The following is a 16,475-nucleotide window of genomic DNA, read 5'->3' as shown; positions in this document are numbered from 1 at the left end:
GGGATTAAAGGCATGCGCCACCACTGCCCAGCTTATTACTTTTATTATTACTAATATTATCATTATATTGGTTTCTTTCTCTCTCTCTCTCTCTCTCTCTCTCCTTAACAGTTTCTCTGTGTAGCCCTAAATGTCATGGAATTCACCCTGTTAACCAGGCTGACCTCAAACTCAGAGATCTACCTGCCTCTACCCCAGATCTGGGATCAAAGGTGTACACCACAGCACCCAGCTATACTAGTTTCTTCACGATCAGGTTTTTTTTTAATTCTTTTTAAAAATTTATGTATTGTATATGAGTGCCTTATCTGTAGAAGAGGGCACCAGATCACATTGTAGATGGTTGTGAGCCACCATGTGGTTGCTGGGAATTGAACTCAGGACCTCTGGAATAGCAGGAGGTGTTCTTAACCACTGAGCCATGTCTCCAGCCCCCCAGATTTTGATTATTTTTTATTTGAAATATTTGGGTTCTGTTTATTTGTGTGGGGGAGCATGAATGCCATGGCACCAGAAGGTGACACGGAGCAACATGCAAGATTCAGCTCTCTCCTTCTACCATTGAACTCAGGTGTGGTGACAAGTACCTTTATCCTCGGAGCCATTTCATGGACCCTGCTTTTTGTTTATGTGGTTGTTTTTTGGTTTTGTTTTTTGTTTTTTCGAGACAGGGTTTTTCTGCGTAGCCTTGGCTGTCTTAGACTCGCTTTGCAGAACCCACAGCGATCTGCCTGCCTCTGCCTCCTGAGTGCTCGGTTTTGTTTTGTTTTAAGATGTGGTCTTACCATGTAGCCCTTGCTGGCCTAGAACTCAATATATAGACCAGGGTGGCCTCGAACTCACAGAGATCTGCCTGCCTCTGCCTCCCAAGTGCTGGGATTAAAGGTCTGTGCCACCGCACCCTGCTTCATTCCTCTTTTAAAGTTTTATTAATGAAACAACTCTGAACATTTAAATCATCCAGCGAAAGAGAAATTGAACACATAACTTTCTCTCTAAAAAGAAGTAACACAAGCCAGGCGTGGTGTTGCACACCTTTGATCCCAGCACTCGGGAGGCAGGTGGGTCTCTGTGTGAGTTCAAGGCCAGCCTAATCTATAAAGTGAGCCCATGACAGCCAGGACTACAAGAGAAACCCTGTCTGGGGTGGGGAGGGGAAATAGAGTCACATGACTTGGAAGGCAGAGGCAGGAGGAGCTCTGTGAGTTTGAGGCCAGCCTGGTCTACACATCGAGCCCAAGACAGCCAGGACTATAAGAGAAACCCTGTCTCGAAAACAAAAAAACAAACACACAGACAAAAAAAGTCACATGGAAATGGGAGTAAAGCTTGAATGGAATTTTGCTAAAGGCTTGTTCTGGGAAAGGGGGGCTGTCCCAAGAAACCAAAGTGGTCACAAGTTCATAAAATAGATCACTGGGGCGGGGGAGACGGATCAGTGAGTGCACAGAGCATATTCAGGAACACCTAAGTTCAACTCCTCAGAACTCATGTGAAGTTAAGCGCCCAGCTTGCATCTCTAATCCCAGTGTTCCTGCAGTGAGCGGAGGTAGAGACAAGGGACTCCCTAGGGGCTTGTGGGCCATCAAGCTGCATATACAGAGCGCAGCCACAGACTATAAAGACCCTGCCTCGGGCTGGAGAGATGGCTCAGAGGTTAAGAGCACTGTCTGTTCTTCCAGAGGTCCTGAGTTCAATTGCCAGCAACCACATGGTGGCCCATAACCATCTGTAATGTGATCTGACACCCTCTTCTGGCCTGCAGGTATACATGCAGGCAGAGCGCTGTATACATAATAATAAAAAAATAAATATTAAAAAAAAAAAGACTCTGCCTCAAACAGGGTGGAAGGGGAGGACAGATACCATAGTTATCCTCTGACTTCCTGTGTTAGTCAGTGTTCTGAAGAGACACTATGACCACAGCAATTCTTTTGTTTTGTTTTTGTTTTTGTTTTTGTTTGGTTTTGTTTTGTTTTGTTTTGTTTTTGTTTTGTTTGTTTGTTTGTCAAGACAGGGTTTCTCTGTGTAGCCTTGGCCATCCTGGACTCACTTTGTAGACCAGGCTGGCCTCGAACTCACAGCGATCCGCCTGCCTCTGCCTCCCAAGTGCTGGGATTAAAGGCATGAGCCACCACGCCCGGCTGTTTAGTTTTTTTGTTTTGTTTTGTTTTGTTTTTTGAGACAGAGTTTCTCTGTGTAGCCTTGGCTGTCCTAGATTTGCTTTGTAGACCAAGTTGGCCTTGAGCTCACAGCGATCCACCTTCTTCTGCCTCCCAAGTACTGGGGTTAAAGGTGTGCGCCACCACAGCAATTTGTATAAAGGAAAGCATTTAATTGGGGCTGGTTTACAGTTTCAGAGATTTAGCCCGTTATCATCATGGCAGGGAGCATGGCAGCGCACAGGCATACATGGTGCTGGAGATGGAGCTAAGAGCTCTACATTATGATCCAGAGGCCGCAGGGAACGAGCAAGAATGGGCTCGGTATGAGCTTTGAAACCCCAAACCCCATCAGGGTACGGTAGCGCATGCCTGTAATCAAAACACCCAGGGAAGCAGAGGCAAGTTGATCTCTGTGAGTTCAAAGCCAGCCTGGCCTACAAAGCTAACAGAGAAACCCTGTCTTGGAAAAGAAAAGACACCCCAAACAAAGCCCACTCCTAGTGACACACTTCCTCCAATACAGCTACAACTATCCCAACAAAATCACATTTTTTTTTCAAGACAGGGTTTCTCTGTGTAGCCTTGGCTGCCCTGGACTCGCTTTGTAGACCAGGCTGGCCTCGAACTCACAGAGATCCGCCTGCCTCTGCCTTCTAAATGCTGGGCAAAGTCACATTTCTTAACCCTTTCAAACAGTTCCACTCCTTGGGGATTTAGCATTCAAATGTATGCGCCTTTGGGGGCCATTCCTATTCAAGCAATCACACCTCCACATGTGGAGCATGCCATGTGCATGCCCCGCCCCTCCCCCCCCACACATAAGGAACATGCCTTCTACAGATGTGGTGAAGTAATCTTAAGCTAATCATTCTTTTCATCATACCTACAATAATAATACTAAAGAGATGAAAATCTTACCTAGGTTTTTAGCATCTTCCTCATTCATCCTAACGTTGTCAAGTATGAGTTTGACGAGGTTCTTCAGATTACCCAAGCTGTCTGTCAGCCCGCCTGCCCAGAGAAAGCAAAGCAGCCTGTGTTCACCTCTTGTATTGTCATTGTTACGTCACGGTCATTCCTATTTCCAACTGGGAGATTTTGGTTATCGCAAAGTGCAGGGAGCGCTGATGAAATTCACACAAAGGTAGTTGTGTGTAGGAAGCGCAGCTTAGAGTAAGCATTGGAGAAACTGGGGTCACATGGGCCTGTTTTCTTCCATGGGAGGAAAGGAATGACGCCTAGTCGTCACCTGGAATGCCAGAGTGAAAGTGCCCAATCAACCCGGTGATCTTTTTTGCTGTCCTATGGGCCAGGCTTCCTGAGTCCCCCAACATCGTGAACATCGTTTAGGCCCTGACTCTGAGCTTTGTCTCTCAAGTGAATAGAGCACAACCTCATGAAAGAGGCCCCATGTACGGTGCTTTGCGTCCTCCACCAATAGAACCAATCTACCCTTGTGCTTGTCACGGATCCTTCCCGAGGCCCTGAGCTCTGTTAATCAGCCAATAGAATTTATGCTTATTGTAAAGGCCACAGGTCACAAGCATTACTATATTTAAATGTGTAAAGAAAATAAACCACAGGGTCAGTCCCTAGATGTCCTGAACTGCAAAAATGTCACTGCCCCAGGTTTTCCATCTTATCGCTTCATGGTTCACTTCCCCACCAATTCTGATACCTAAAGAAATAGTTCAAGAGTTACTTTGTCCAAAAAAAAAAAAAGTTATTTTGTCAAAAATGAGTATTGTACTCAGCTATAAGCATATTGTTCAAATATAATATAATAAACAGAAAGATAAAAGGTAGTTGGATGTGCTGCTCCCGCCTACAATCCCAGCATGTGCAAGGCTGAAGCAAAAGGCTTACTGTGAATGTGAGGCCAGCCTGGGCTACATATGAGACCCTGTGATGAAAAATGAACTGGGGAGGGGGGAGATGAGATAGAAATTGGGTGGAGAGGAGGAGTAAAGATAAGGAGAGAAAAAGAAAGGCTAAGGGAGAAGAGGACAGAAAATAAATAAATCTTTGGCAGCTGAAAAGTTCAGAGAGCGACTCGGGCGGGAGCCACAGATAACCAAGGCAGCTGACATGACGAAGGGCAGAGGAGATGCAAAGGCCAGGCTCACTGATGCTCCCAGAAGGTAAGATGTGCGTTATGCAACGCCTCAGTGCCGTCTAGCGCCTGCACAGGACCAGCCAGTTCATGATTACATACTTTGGATGTGCCCATACCTGGCAGCCGCTCCGTCTGCAGATGGTGAATGCTCAAGTTCTGGAGGTTTGTCACGGACGTGATGTGCTGCTCGTCGGCTATGGTGAGGGGACTGGCTTCCACCATGAGCGAATGGATGTTCTTGCAGGTGCTGAGGACTGAGCTGAGCCTCCCAGCCACAGCCGCACATCTCTTGATGTACAAACGGAGGCTTGTGGCAGAGCTGACTATCTTCCCCAGATATTTGACGTCTTGTTTATTCAGCTTGCAGAAATCCCGGAGTGTGACCTCTAGAGTCTTGAATTCCTGCTTCCAGTTGAAGAACAGAGACACAGCCCGGCTGGGGATGTAAGTTTCCGAGGACCCTTCCGGGTGAGCTCCAGGGCCGCTCTCTCCAGCTGTCGCTCTTCCATAGAAATCCAGCTTAACGAAGTCCAGCGCACTGGCACAATTAGGCAGGTACTCGAAGAAGTCAAATAAGTAATCAGGGATGTTCTCCGAGTTGATGCATAGACTTTTGCCTCTAAAGAACGCTTCGAACTCCTGGCTCAGGGCCGATTTGCATATGCTTTCCGAGAATAAGTTGATGCCACACTCTACAAAGGCGTTTACATTGATGGCTTTCAGGACATCTTGCTCCGTGGTATTTCTCAGGCTTTGTATTGATTCCTGCCTCCAGAGAGGCCTCTTGGGGACAGAAAGCCCCTGTAGGCTGCCATGCTGATGAACCGCTGCCAGGTGCCTCATGACAGCCCTGGTGGCTTCTGTGGACGACCCACACGTGTACAGGAGCAGATTGCCGTACAGGGATGTGATATGGGAGATGGAAACCAGTTTCCTCAAGTATTCATTTCCCTTGCTCACCTCCTCTGGCTCTCTGGACGTCAGCAAACTGCTGAGTCTCCGTCCTGCCGTGTACTCCTGGAACGATTTATGAAAGAATTTATACCTGGGCTCCAGCCTCTGAGCTGTGTCCTTGCAGAGGAGCCCAGTTGTCACCAGGATGCTCTCGTTGATGCTGGACACATCCTTGGGTTCAAAATCAAACTTATGGGAGAACACGCCCTCCAGGGCCAGGTCTCCGCAGCAGTCTAGGCTCCTGACAAAATCGCTCAAAGTCCCACCTCTGTGTTTGTGCCTGTTTTTCTGTATCAGGAGGTCATAGAAGGTTTGGAACAGCATGGTTTGTGTGTGAGCCTGGAATTCCTCCCTGCCCATCTGGACGGCACAGGTGATCACCACAAAGAGAGGGGTCTTCATCAGATTTCTCAAGCACCTGGACTCCTGGATCTGGAACAACAGGCCTTCAGCCAGCTCATCTAGGAGAACTTGCCGGATGAGGAACTGGGCACTGCCTTCTGCCATATCTCCCACCTCAGCCGTCAGGGCGCCAACCTGTCTGATATGTCTCAGGCAGTCGGTGGTGGTGGTTACAATGACCATGTTCTTGAAACGGTGGTTTTCTTTTATTAGGGCCTCGATTTCTGGGCAGTTCTGGGGCTGGAATTCATTGTAACCGTCGAGGAGGAAGAGGACCGCCTTCCGCAGCTTCTGCAGCACAGCCATGAAGGTAGGCTTGCTTAGGGAGTCAGGCACGGTCAGGAACTGATCACACAAAGTGTCAAACAGTCCACCTCTGGAACTGCTCAGGCGGACAAAGAAGACCAGTTTGAACCCCTTCAGAGCCTTGCACTGCCCGGAGGCCCAGAGCATTGCAATTCTCTGCAGCAGGGTGGATTTCCCTTTGCCAGACTCCCCTTCAATGAGGCAGGGGCTCTCAAGAGCCCCCAGCAGACCATCCAAGGTCAGCTGCTCCACACGGTGATGACGATGGTCCTTCCGCCACAAGACAGGTTCCGTGAAGGTATTCTTCAGACTAAAAATGATGTCGATGTCTTCACCCAGGGGATGGAAGTTCAGAAAGGCAGGGCTGTTGTATAGGTCTTTTAAATTTTGGGCCAACATTTCTAAGTCTTCTTCCGTGTTCTGATGGAAAAGGCCTGTTAGAGAAAAGGTGGATCTATAAGGGGCATGATTCTGCATCTCCTAAATGCCCAGGTCTCAGAAGGGTGGACGGCAGAGGTGCTGAGAATCAGCTGAGGGTGACCTTGACCTTCTTCTCTAACTCTAAGATGCCACAACGGGCTCCAAGTACCCACTGATTTTCACTGGAATCCATCCCTCCTTAGTCCCCCCCACCTTTTTTTTAACCTTCTCTTTCCTCTTCCTTGCCATCAAAGCCTTACATCAGCAGATTGGAAATGAGAAGAGCCTTCGTTGCTAGCTGAGAATGTGGGATGGGGTAAATGTCAGCCAATTATGCAATGTGTTCATTTAAAATAATTAAAATGAGGAGTTGGAGGTATAGCTTGACGGTGATGAAATTACGGTTGTGTGGACAGTGGAGTACCTTTTCAGGCTACTGCATCATGAGATGGGTAGTTGGATCTCACCCACAAATGACCCACCAAAGCTTGCTGACTTAGTCTATTTGGGTTCTTGTTGAACATCTCTTTGAAAGACTGAGTCTTCATCTATAGCCCAGACTGGCTTCAATCTCCCCATCCACCTGCCTCAGCCTCCCCAAAGCCCCACGGCAGCCAATGCCACCACATCTAGCATTCCAGTTGTACTTTGAAGTGAGACTATGCCCTGAGGTTACTTATATGACTTCATTGTCAAATGTCTGTTGTGAATTACCCAAAGTCCCTGGCCAGCCACGCAAAGATGGAGGACCAGCTTGAGTTCAATGGAAGGGACTCTGGGTGGCCTTGGTGGTTTTATTCCTTTTGGTGGGACAGAGGTGAGCGAAGCAATACTTACTTTGTCCAGTTAAGTCCTGATACACAGCATAGTCATACTTTTCAAGACACCTAAGAAAGAGGCTGCAGGCCTCAGAGCCCTTCTTCAAAATCATATGAATGATTACGCGTGCGGCATCCTGCTCCACTCTCTCACGGCAAATGACGGCAACTTCCTCATCGTTGAGGACGTTCCATACAAACAGATCATCAGAGGTCTGCTTTATAACTGTAATGCCCATCCTTTGAATGAGGGTGTGACTGTTTTCCTTTATAAAATTCACTGAAAAGTTGGGAATAAATATTTATTAATTTATTCATTTATTTTCTTTGACCTACATGAAATATACATATCTGTCACCAGCATATCACAGATGCATTTTCCCACCTCAGGCTCATCTTAACAATGGAATCAACAGATGCTTGACACTCAGGCCCTCAAGAAGTGTTCTGCAAAACTCTACAGCCCTAGCCAGGTGTGGTGGCGCATGCCTTTAATACCAGCACCCAAGAGGCGGAGGCAGGGAGATTGCTGTGAGTTCAAGGCCAGCCTGGTCTACAAAGTAAGTCTAGGACAGCCAAGGCTACACAGAGAAACCCTGTCTCAAAAAATCAAACCAACGCAGCAACAAAAACAAAACAGCTCTACAGCCCTAACTTCAGTCAGTGAGCAAGATAGTTTTGCTTTGGTGATGAAGTCAGGCAGATAATTTTGGCCACTGATATAATAGTCTCTAGTGAGTGAGTGACTGGTGTGGTTACACCTACCTTTAATCCCAGACTCAGGAGGCAGAGGCAGAGGCAGAGGCAGGAGGATCTCTATAAGTGTGAGGCCAGCCTGGTCTATATGGTGAGTTCCAGGACTGCCAGGGCTACACAGTGAGAGAAGAGGGAGGAGGAGGAGGAGGAGGAGGAGGAGGAGGAGGAGGAGGAGGAGGAGGAAGAGGAGGAAGAAGAGGAGGAGGAGGAGAAAGAAGAAACTCTCTGGTGAACCCACAGTAGTGAAAACATGGGGGTTGAAGTACTGCCCTATGCTCCAAGCATAAGAGCCATTACCATCTCACTCCAAGCAAGAGACCCTCACAATATCGCACCTGTTGACATTCTCCCTTAGGGGGAGGGGTTGGGGGAATCTTTAGGCCCTCGCCTGAGATTCCAGCTACTCTCTTCCCGTGTCTCCCTCCCAGCCATCATGCCTCACCTTCACACTGACTTGGGAGGTGCTAGGCTAGAGGGTGGAAGGTTACCTGGAGGGGGACCCTCCATACACACACAGGGAGTCATCATCCATACTGATACAGGCCTTTGCAGAGATGAGGGTGCCTTATGCTTATCCCTCACCCGGCCTTAACGAGTAACACCAACAAGCCTACTGGTTCAACAAACTGTTAGACATTAGTCTCTTATCAGAGCTCCGTGTGAGGTGACTAGATATTTGTTCACATTTCCCCCAGGTAAAGGGAATGCAACAACATAGAATCTGCCAGTTGTTAGCATCTACAACCACTGGCAACTCTCTTTGAATTAGTTAGAAGAACTGCCAACTATGTAACAGACTAGGGACAGAATATCTCTTTTGTAGCATCTTCTGAGTCCCATACAGATTCGTTATTTCCACCGTGGCCACTTTTGAGATAACCTTATACATTGGCTAACAAAAATCTGAAAATTCACCAATAAGAACCAACTACGGCACATACTCTGTGGAACATGGGAAACTGTTAGGTGAGTTTATATACACCGTTACAAACAAAGTAATATGTCAACAGGCTGGCTACAATGTTCAATTTTTTTTGTTTTTTGTTTTTTGTTTTTTTGAGGTGGGGTTTCTCTGTGTAGCCTTGGCTGTCCTGGACTCACTTTGTAGACCAGGCTGGCTTTGTACTCACAGCAATCCACCTGCCTCTGCCTCCCGAGTGCTGGGATTAAAGGCATGTGCTACCATGCCAGGATCAATGTTCAGTTCTTATCATCCTGCTATAACTCAAAGGAGTATGTGTTTTAGCTCTCACAAGCTTTAGCTTTTTTCTGAAAAAGAGCACTATACAGTCTTAGACAGTGTCCAGTCTAAGCTCTCTCCTTTCTCCTAGTCTTTATGAAGGCTACATCATTTTTCATTTCTTCCTCTGCAATGTTTTAATCTATTTTTGGTTTTGTTTTTGGGTTTGGTTTGGCAGCACTGTGGGTTGACCTACAACTTCTTGCACAGGAAGCAAACTCTCTGCTACTGAACCACAGCCACAGTCTGGGCCTTACTCTCCAATGCAGACAAACTGTGCCCAGGTACTGTAGCACAGCCTCTCTGTGGCTGCTCAAAGGCATGTCTCCCTGTCTTATACAGTCAGGCTGCAGTAGGTACCAGTGTCTTTTAACTCTTTCATGACTAATTGGAGAGTGAAGACGCTTCTCCCAGGGGCTGCAAGCCCTCTCCCATCTGAAATGTACCCTCAGGCAGCCCAGCCCTTGGTGCCTCACTCTTGCTCCCCAGTGCTAACCCTGTTCCTGCCCACAGGTCCTGTGAGGGAGCCCCATTGCTCTCCCTCTGGAGTCTCGTCTGTATCTTTGACCTCTGCATCTTCCCTAGGAAGATAACTACTAAGTCTGCATTTACTCGTGATTTTCATTCTAGGGCAGAAGACACATCTGTCTCAGAAAGGACTGCAGACCCTTGCCCATTTGTACAGACTGTCTCTGAGGCTACTATCTCCCTACTTTAAAATGAAGACACCAAGTTCTCTGAAGACTTACAAACTTTGTGAGATTGAAAAAAAGGTGTGCTGGGTGTGGTGGCACATGCCTTTAATACCAGTGCCCAGCAGGCAGAGGCTGGCTTTTATCTACATTGTGAGTTCCAGGATAGCCAGAAATACACAGAAGGACCTTTCTCAAAAAAAAAAGAAAAGAAAAGAAAAAAGAAAAAAAGAAAGAAAAGAAAAAGTAAGATTATAAATCATATGTGCGTTTTAATGTTTAAAAAGTACACTATACACCGATATGTATACTATAATATTCTATATATAATCTTACTGCTATCTATGGATTATCCCCATCCTATGTGCAGCTGTAATATACAGATAAGACTAACCATGCTGCAATGATTAGATGGATATGTACCTCTGTGTTATATTACCAAGAAAGTTCGTTTATTTATTTGTTTGTTTATTTATTTATTTATTTATGGTTTTTCAAGACAAGGTTTCTCTGTGTAGCCTGTCCTGGACTCACTTTGTAGACCAGGTTAGACTTGAACTCATAGAGATCCGCCTGCCTCGGTGCTGGGGTTAAAGGTGTGCGCCACCATGCCTGGCTACTTATTTACTTGTGAAGCAGGATTTCTCTATACAGTCTTGGCTGTCCTGGAGCTTGCTCTGTAGACCAGGCTGTAGAGATTGGCCTGTCTCTGACTCCAGAGTGCCTTGATTAAAGGTGCGTGTCACCATGACTGGCAAAATGGCCTTCTTTAATCATAATTTATCCCCATAAGTATGGACTATTGTGCTCCTTTTTAAATCACACATGAAAGCCCATTCATTAATTATTCTTTTTTTTTTTTTTTTTTCAGAATAGCTGCATCTAGATTAGCACTTTACGGTGAACCATTGTGCAGTGACAACCAGGCTCTTATTTGCATTCTCCAGTGTGAGAGCCATTAGCCACATGTGGCTGCTGACCACTTGACGTGGCATGAGAATGAGTCTATAACTGAGTTTTTCTTGGGTTTGTTTTTTGTTTTGTTGTTTTTTTGTTTTAGGTGTCTTGTTATACATCCCAGGCCGACTCATGACCCCACTCCCTCAGCTCCCAGGTGCTTGGATGGTGGGTGTACAATACTATGTTCTCATGTGTGAGTGAGTTTTACATTAAATTAAAATTTAAGTTCACAGTTAAATACACACAAGTGGCTAGTGGCTACTACACAAAATGGAAACAGTTAATTGGGTACCACTTAGGTCTGCATCATATCTCTGAAGTGACTGGACATAGTTTTCTGAAATCTCGATGGAAGATTATGACTGAACAGCTGATAACCAGAGTCAACAGTTTAAAGTATAACCTGGTCTCAGGGGGTCGCATATACCTGTAATTCCAGCATTTGGGAGGCAGAGGCAGGCAGATCTCTATGAGTTCAAGGTCAGCCTGGTCTATAGAGTGACTTTCAGGACATTCAGGGCTGCACAGAGAAACCCTGTCTTGGAAACATTATATATGACTTTGTCATTCTTTCTTTCTTTTTGTTTTTGTTTTGTTTTTTAGAGACAGTGTTTCTCTGTGTAGCCTTGACTGTCCTGGACTCGCTTTGTAGACCAGGCGGGCCTTTAACTCACAGCGATCTGCCTGCCTCCACCTCCTGAGTGCAGGGATTAAAGGCATGCGCCACCACTGCCTGGCCAACCTTGTCGTTCTTGATATAAGTCTTGCCCCATCTATCCTCTGCCTTTTCACATAGTCTTGCCATACTCTTTAATGAATTACCAAAACAACATAAGAGTATTTAATTCAGAATCCCACAGATGAATCGTTAGCTGAGAGCATGAATTGCTTTTGCATTTAATGCCATCAGTACATATAACAACAGGTGTTGTTTGTAGTATACTTACTTGTGAGTCACAGTCTTCCAATTTTCTGTATCACAGTAGAAGATGTTTTTTTTTTCCAAATGGGAATGCCAAAGATGATTGTAGTATTGTCCTCTTCTTCCCACAAGGCTAGTGTTCATCCTAAGAAACTAAGAGAAGAGAGACAATCAAAGGGAAACAGACTGGAGCTGCTTCTTAACTAGATAAAACTTGCTCAGGGGCTGGGAGATCACTCAGTGACTGAAGGGCTTATTTGCTGAAGTGTAAGGACCTGATGTCTTATACCTAGCACCTAGTAAAAAAATAAAATAAAAAATCTGACCCTAGTGGGCTAGTAACTACAGGTCACTGGTCAGCCAGCTTCACTAGTTAACTAATGGCACCAGGTTTAGTGAAAGACTTCGTCAGGGACAAAAACATAGAAAGTAATTGAGAAAGACACCTGACATCACTGATACACATGATACATACTTGTACACACACACACACACACACACACACACTTGCTCAAAGTGGGCTATTTATGGCCAAATCCTGATGAGAAGTACCCTGGACTTCTTGCCTAGAGATATAGACCGTGATCACATGGAACTTCGCCCACTCCTCGGTTGCTTCCCACTGATGCCAATCAGAGCTAAGGAGACAAATCGGATTTCAACCTCAAAAGATGGAGCCAGACCTCCTGAGTTCTCACCAGGAAATCGAAAGAAAAGGCAAGTTGTAGAGAGAAAAAGTGCCATAGGAGGGAGCCTTGAAAGAGCCAGAAAACAGGGTAGGCATAGCAGAGGAGGACAAGCGGAGGTCTGGTGTTAGACTTGGCAGATTGCAGCTCTACCCACTGACAAGCCGAGTCTGTGATAAAAAGGGAGAGGGAGCCACTCAGGTGAACCCAGCCCTCCATATCTGAGGTGGCTGGGATGTGAACGCCCCAGTAGGTGCTTATATTTCATTGCTTAGTCATCAGGAAGTGGAACTCTTTGAAAGGATTAGGAGGTGTGGCCTTGTTGGAGTGTGTCACTGGGGGTGGGCTTTGAGATTTCAATAGCTCAAGGTTAGGCCCAGTGCCTTCCCTCTTCTTTCTTTCTTTTCTTCTTCTTCTTTTGTTTTTGTTTTTTTTTTGTTTGTTTGTTTTTGTTTTTTGTTTGTTTTGTTTGTTTGTTTGCTTGTTTTTTTAAGACAGGGTTTCTCTGTGTAGCCTTGGCTGTCCTGGACTCATTTTGTAGACCAGGCTGGCCTTGAACTCACAGCACCTTCTCTCTTGCTGTTGCACAGGTGATGCTATTTCTCCTGTGCCACGTCTGGCCTGTGTGCTGCCATAATGATCATGGACTGAACCTCTGAAATTTGAGCTAGCCCCAGTTAAATGCTTTCTTTTTTATAAGGGTTGCTGTGGTTATGGTGTCTCCTCATAGCAATAGTAACTAAGAAACTTCCTTTCCCAAGAGAGGAAAGAACCAAGGAACAATCAGTCCACTGGCTGGGTCAGAGTTGAAGTGAGAATAGAAAAAAATAAATAAATAGAAGAGGAAGTTATACTCTGGTTTCTCTCAGATTATATACATCTTTTGACTTTTACTAGAAAAAAGAAAACAGAAAAGGAAACCATAGAATTTCTTCTATTCTTTTTTTTTTTTTTTTTTTATCTTTCCCCGCCACGTTTGGACTCTGGAAGTCTACGCACTGTTAGTGCTATGCAAATCACATATGTATGCCAAGAAAGCAGAAGTGAAACTGTTTGGGGCACAAGTGGTACTAATGGGAACCTCGAGGACAGAAAACGTTAGGGGAAGTTAGGAGAGCCACATTTTCCACTTCTACACTGCAGGGGTTGCGGGGCGGTGGTGGGGGGAGCCAGGCATAATGGCACAGGCTTAAATCCCAGCACTTGGGAGGCAGAGGCAGGCGTTCAAGGCCAGCCTGGTCTACAATGCAAGTCAAAGACAGCCAAGGCTACACAGAGAAACCCTGTCTCAATGCCCCTCCCCCCCAAAAGATCAATTGAGATACTCAGGCATGATGGAACATGCCTGTAATCCCAGGACTTGGGAGGCAGACACAGGCAGATCTCTGAGTACAAGGCCATCCTAGTCTACAACGTGAGTCCAGGACAGCCAAGGCTACACAGAGAAGTCCCATCTCAAAAAAACAAAATCAAAACAAAATGAAAGATCACAGGCGGTTCACTGTGAGTCCGAGGCCAGCCTGGTCTACAAAGCAAGTCCAGAATAGCCAAGGCTACACAGAGAGACCTTGTCTTGAAAAACCAAAGAAACCTCACCTTGCACAAAACTCAAATCCAAGTGGATTAAAGACCTCAACATAAAACCAGAGACACTAAGCCACTTAGAGGAAAAAGTGGGAAAGAGCCTGGAACATATTGGCACAGGAGACAACTTCCTGAACAGAACACCAACGGCCCAGGCCTTAATGTCAACCATTAATAAATGGGACCTCATGAGGCTGAGAAGCTTCTGTAAGGCAGGAGATACTGTCAAGAGAACAAAGCGACAGCCTACAGACTGGGAAAAAATCTTCACCAACCCTACATCTGACAAAGGTCTAATATCCAAAATATATAAAGAACTCAAGAAATTAAACACCACCAAACCGAATAACCCAATTGAGAAATGGGGCTTGGAACTAAACAGAGAATTCTCAACAGAGGAGTATCAAATGGCAGAGAAACACTTAAAGAAATGCTCAACCTCCTTAGGGAAATGCAAATCAAAACAACTCTGAGATTCCATCTTACACCCATCAGAATGGCTAAGATCAAAACCTCAAGCGACACCACATGCTGGCGAGGATGTGGGGAGAGAGGAACACTCCTTCATTGCTGGTGGGAATGCAAAGTAGTACAGCCACTTTGGAAATCTATCTGGTGCTATCTCAGAAAAATGGGAATAGGGCTTCCTCAAGACCCAGCTATTCCACTCCTTGGAATATACCCAGAAGATGCTCCAGCACACAACAAGAAAATTTGCTCAACCATGTTCATAGCAGCCTTATTCATAATAGCCAGAACATGGAAACAGCCTAAGTGTCCCTCAGTAGAAGAGTGGATAAAGAAACATATACACTATGGAATACTACTCAGCTATTAAAAACAAGGAATTCCCGAAATTTGTGGATAAATGGATTGAGCTAGAAATGATCATAATGAGTGAGTTAACCCAGAAGCAGAAAGACTCAAATGGTATATACTCACTTATATCTGCATACCAGCCCAAGGGGCATGTCCCACGAAAGCCTTCACTTACCAGGAAACTGGGTCAGAGGGGAGGGCATCCTATTGGGACTCTAAATGAGAGATGCATGGGAGAATAGCAAAATAAAAGGATACAGAGGGTCCTAGAAATCTACAAGTAGAACAATATGATAGGCAGATTTGGGCCCAGGGGTCCCGCTCTAACTAGGACACCAGCCAAGGACAATACAGGAAGTAAACTTTAAACCCCTTCCCAGATCTAGCCAATGGTCAGAATATTCTCCACAGTTGGGTGGAGAGTGTGATATGACTTTCTCATGTACTCTGGTGCCTCACATTTGACCATGTCCCCTGGAGGGGGAGACCTGGTGGCACTCAGAGGAAGGACAGCAGGTAGCCAAGAAGAGACTTGATACCCTATGAGAATATACAGGGGGAGGTAATCCCCCTCAGGAACAATCATAGGGGAGGGGAATAATGGGAAAATGGGGGGGGGGAGGGAGGAATGGGAGGATACAAGGGATGGGATAAACATTGAGATGTAACAAGAATAAATTAATAAAAATAAAATAAAATAAAAAGAAAGAAAAGAAAAACCAAAGAAACCAAATAAAAGATCATCTGAGATAATGGCTGGAAATACCCTTATCACACAGTGGGGACTGTAGAGTGCTTCCTGTCAACACTGGCCACAAGCAGGGATTTTCTTCACTTCTCCGTCCAAGTTCAAGTCTCTTGTCAGCGCCTCAGGAGGACTGGATGGACCAAGCAGCCTCCCTATCCCTCAGCTCTGGGTTTCCTTTCCATACAGCCAGAAAGCATTTTCAAAGTCTTTCTGTCTCAGGGTTACTACAAATGTGTCCTCTAGGGCTCTATATACTTTAACACCAACTAAAAAAAATCTGGCTAAACTCCAGAAGACCAGGTTTTAACCCCTGCCTAACCCCCCTTTTCTGGCCCAACACTGCCCAGCCTGAGCCCCAAGGATCTCCTGCATGAAAATAAGCCCAATGGGCAAATCATCCACAGCAGGGGAATCCACAGACACAAGATCCCAAAGGACCTAAACCCAAAAATTTAAAACCCATTTCCCCTCCCTGAGGTACCTGGCCAAGCAATCCAGTAGCCTTCCTCTTGGTGGACAAAGGAAAGTCATTTTAAAAACAAGTTTCTTTCTTTTTCTTTCTTTCTTTCTTTTTTAATCTATTTTCAACTTCACAGCAAGACTGTTGCTGTAGACCAAGTTTCTTTGTTCAGTGAGAGGAAACTGTACCAAAGAGGAAGTGCCCAGTAGGATTTCCCTTGTTTATGAAGCATAATAAGTGTGGTTACAGCACACACACTAGCAAGAAGGAGTCACAGGAGCGACTAGAAATGGGACTTTGAACTTACTCACCTGCTTTGCTTCCTGCTTATTCATACAGTAAAGATTTAACACCTGTTGATTCCTGTGGAGGAATGTCTTGAGTGGATGTAACAACTGTCAACAAAGTCATGTTTAGCCAATCAGCT

At 45.6% G+C, this 16,475-nt stretch overlaps 1 protein-coding gene across 1 annotated transcript in view; it reads right to left on the bottom strand.

Annotated features, from left to right (window-relative positions):
• The window catches only part of Nlrc4 (NLR family CARD domain containing 4), a 29,216-nt gene extending 13,074 nt beyond the window's left edge, over positions 1–16,142 (bottom strand). The window contains exons 1-5 of the mRNA XM_051167313.1: positions 16,070–16,142; positions 11,777–11,904; positions 7,201–7,461; positions 4,398–6,377; positions 3,084–3,176 (exon numbers count right to left, since the gene is read on the bottom strand). Of these exons, the coding sequence (XP_051023270.1) occupies positions 3,084–3,176; positions 4,398–6,377; positions 7,201–7,461; position 11,777 (2,335 nt within the window). The 5' untranslated portion in view covers positions 11,778–11,904; positions 16,070–16,142. The remainder of the gene's footprint in view (positions 1–3,083; positions 3,177–4,397; positions 6,378–7,200; positions 7,462–11,776; positions 11,905–16,069) is intronic.
• Positions 16,143–16,475: the final 333 nt, after the last annotated feature.

Source organism: Acomys russatus, chromosome 1 (assembly GCF_903995435.1).
Source record: "Acomys russatus chromosome 1, mAcoRus1.1, whole genome shotgun sequence".
Taxonomy (NCBI): domain Eukaryota; kingdom Metazoa; phylum Chordata; class Mammalia; order Rodentia; family Muridae; genus Acomys; species Acomys russatus.
The sequence above is the reverse complement of the archived record's forward strand: the minus strand, read 5'-3'. Positions and strand labels throughout refer to the sequence as shown.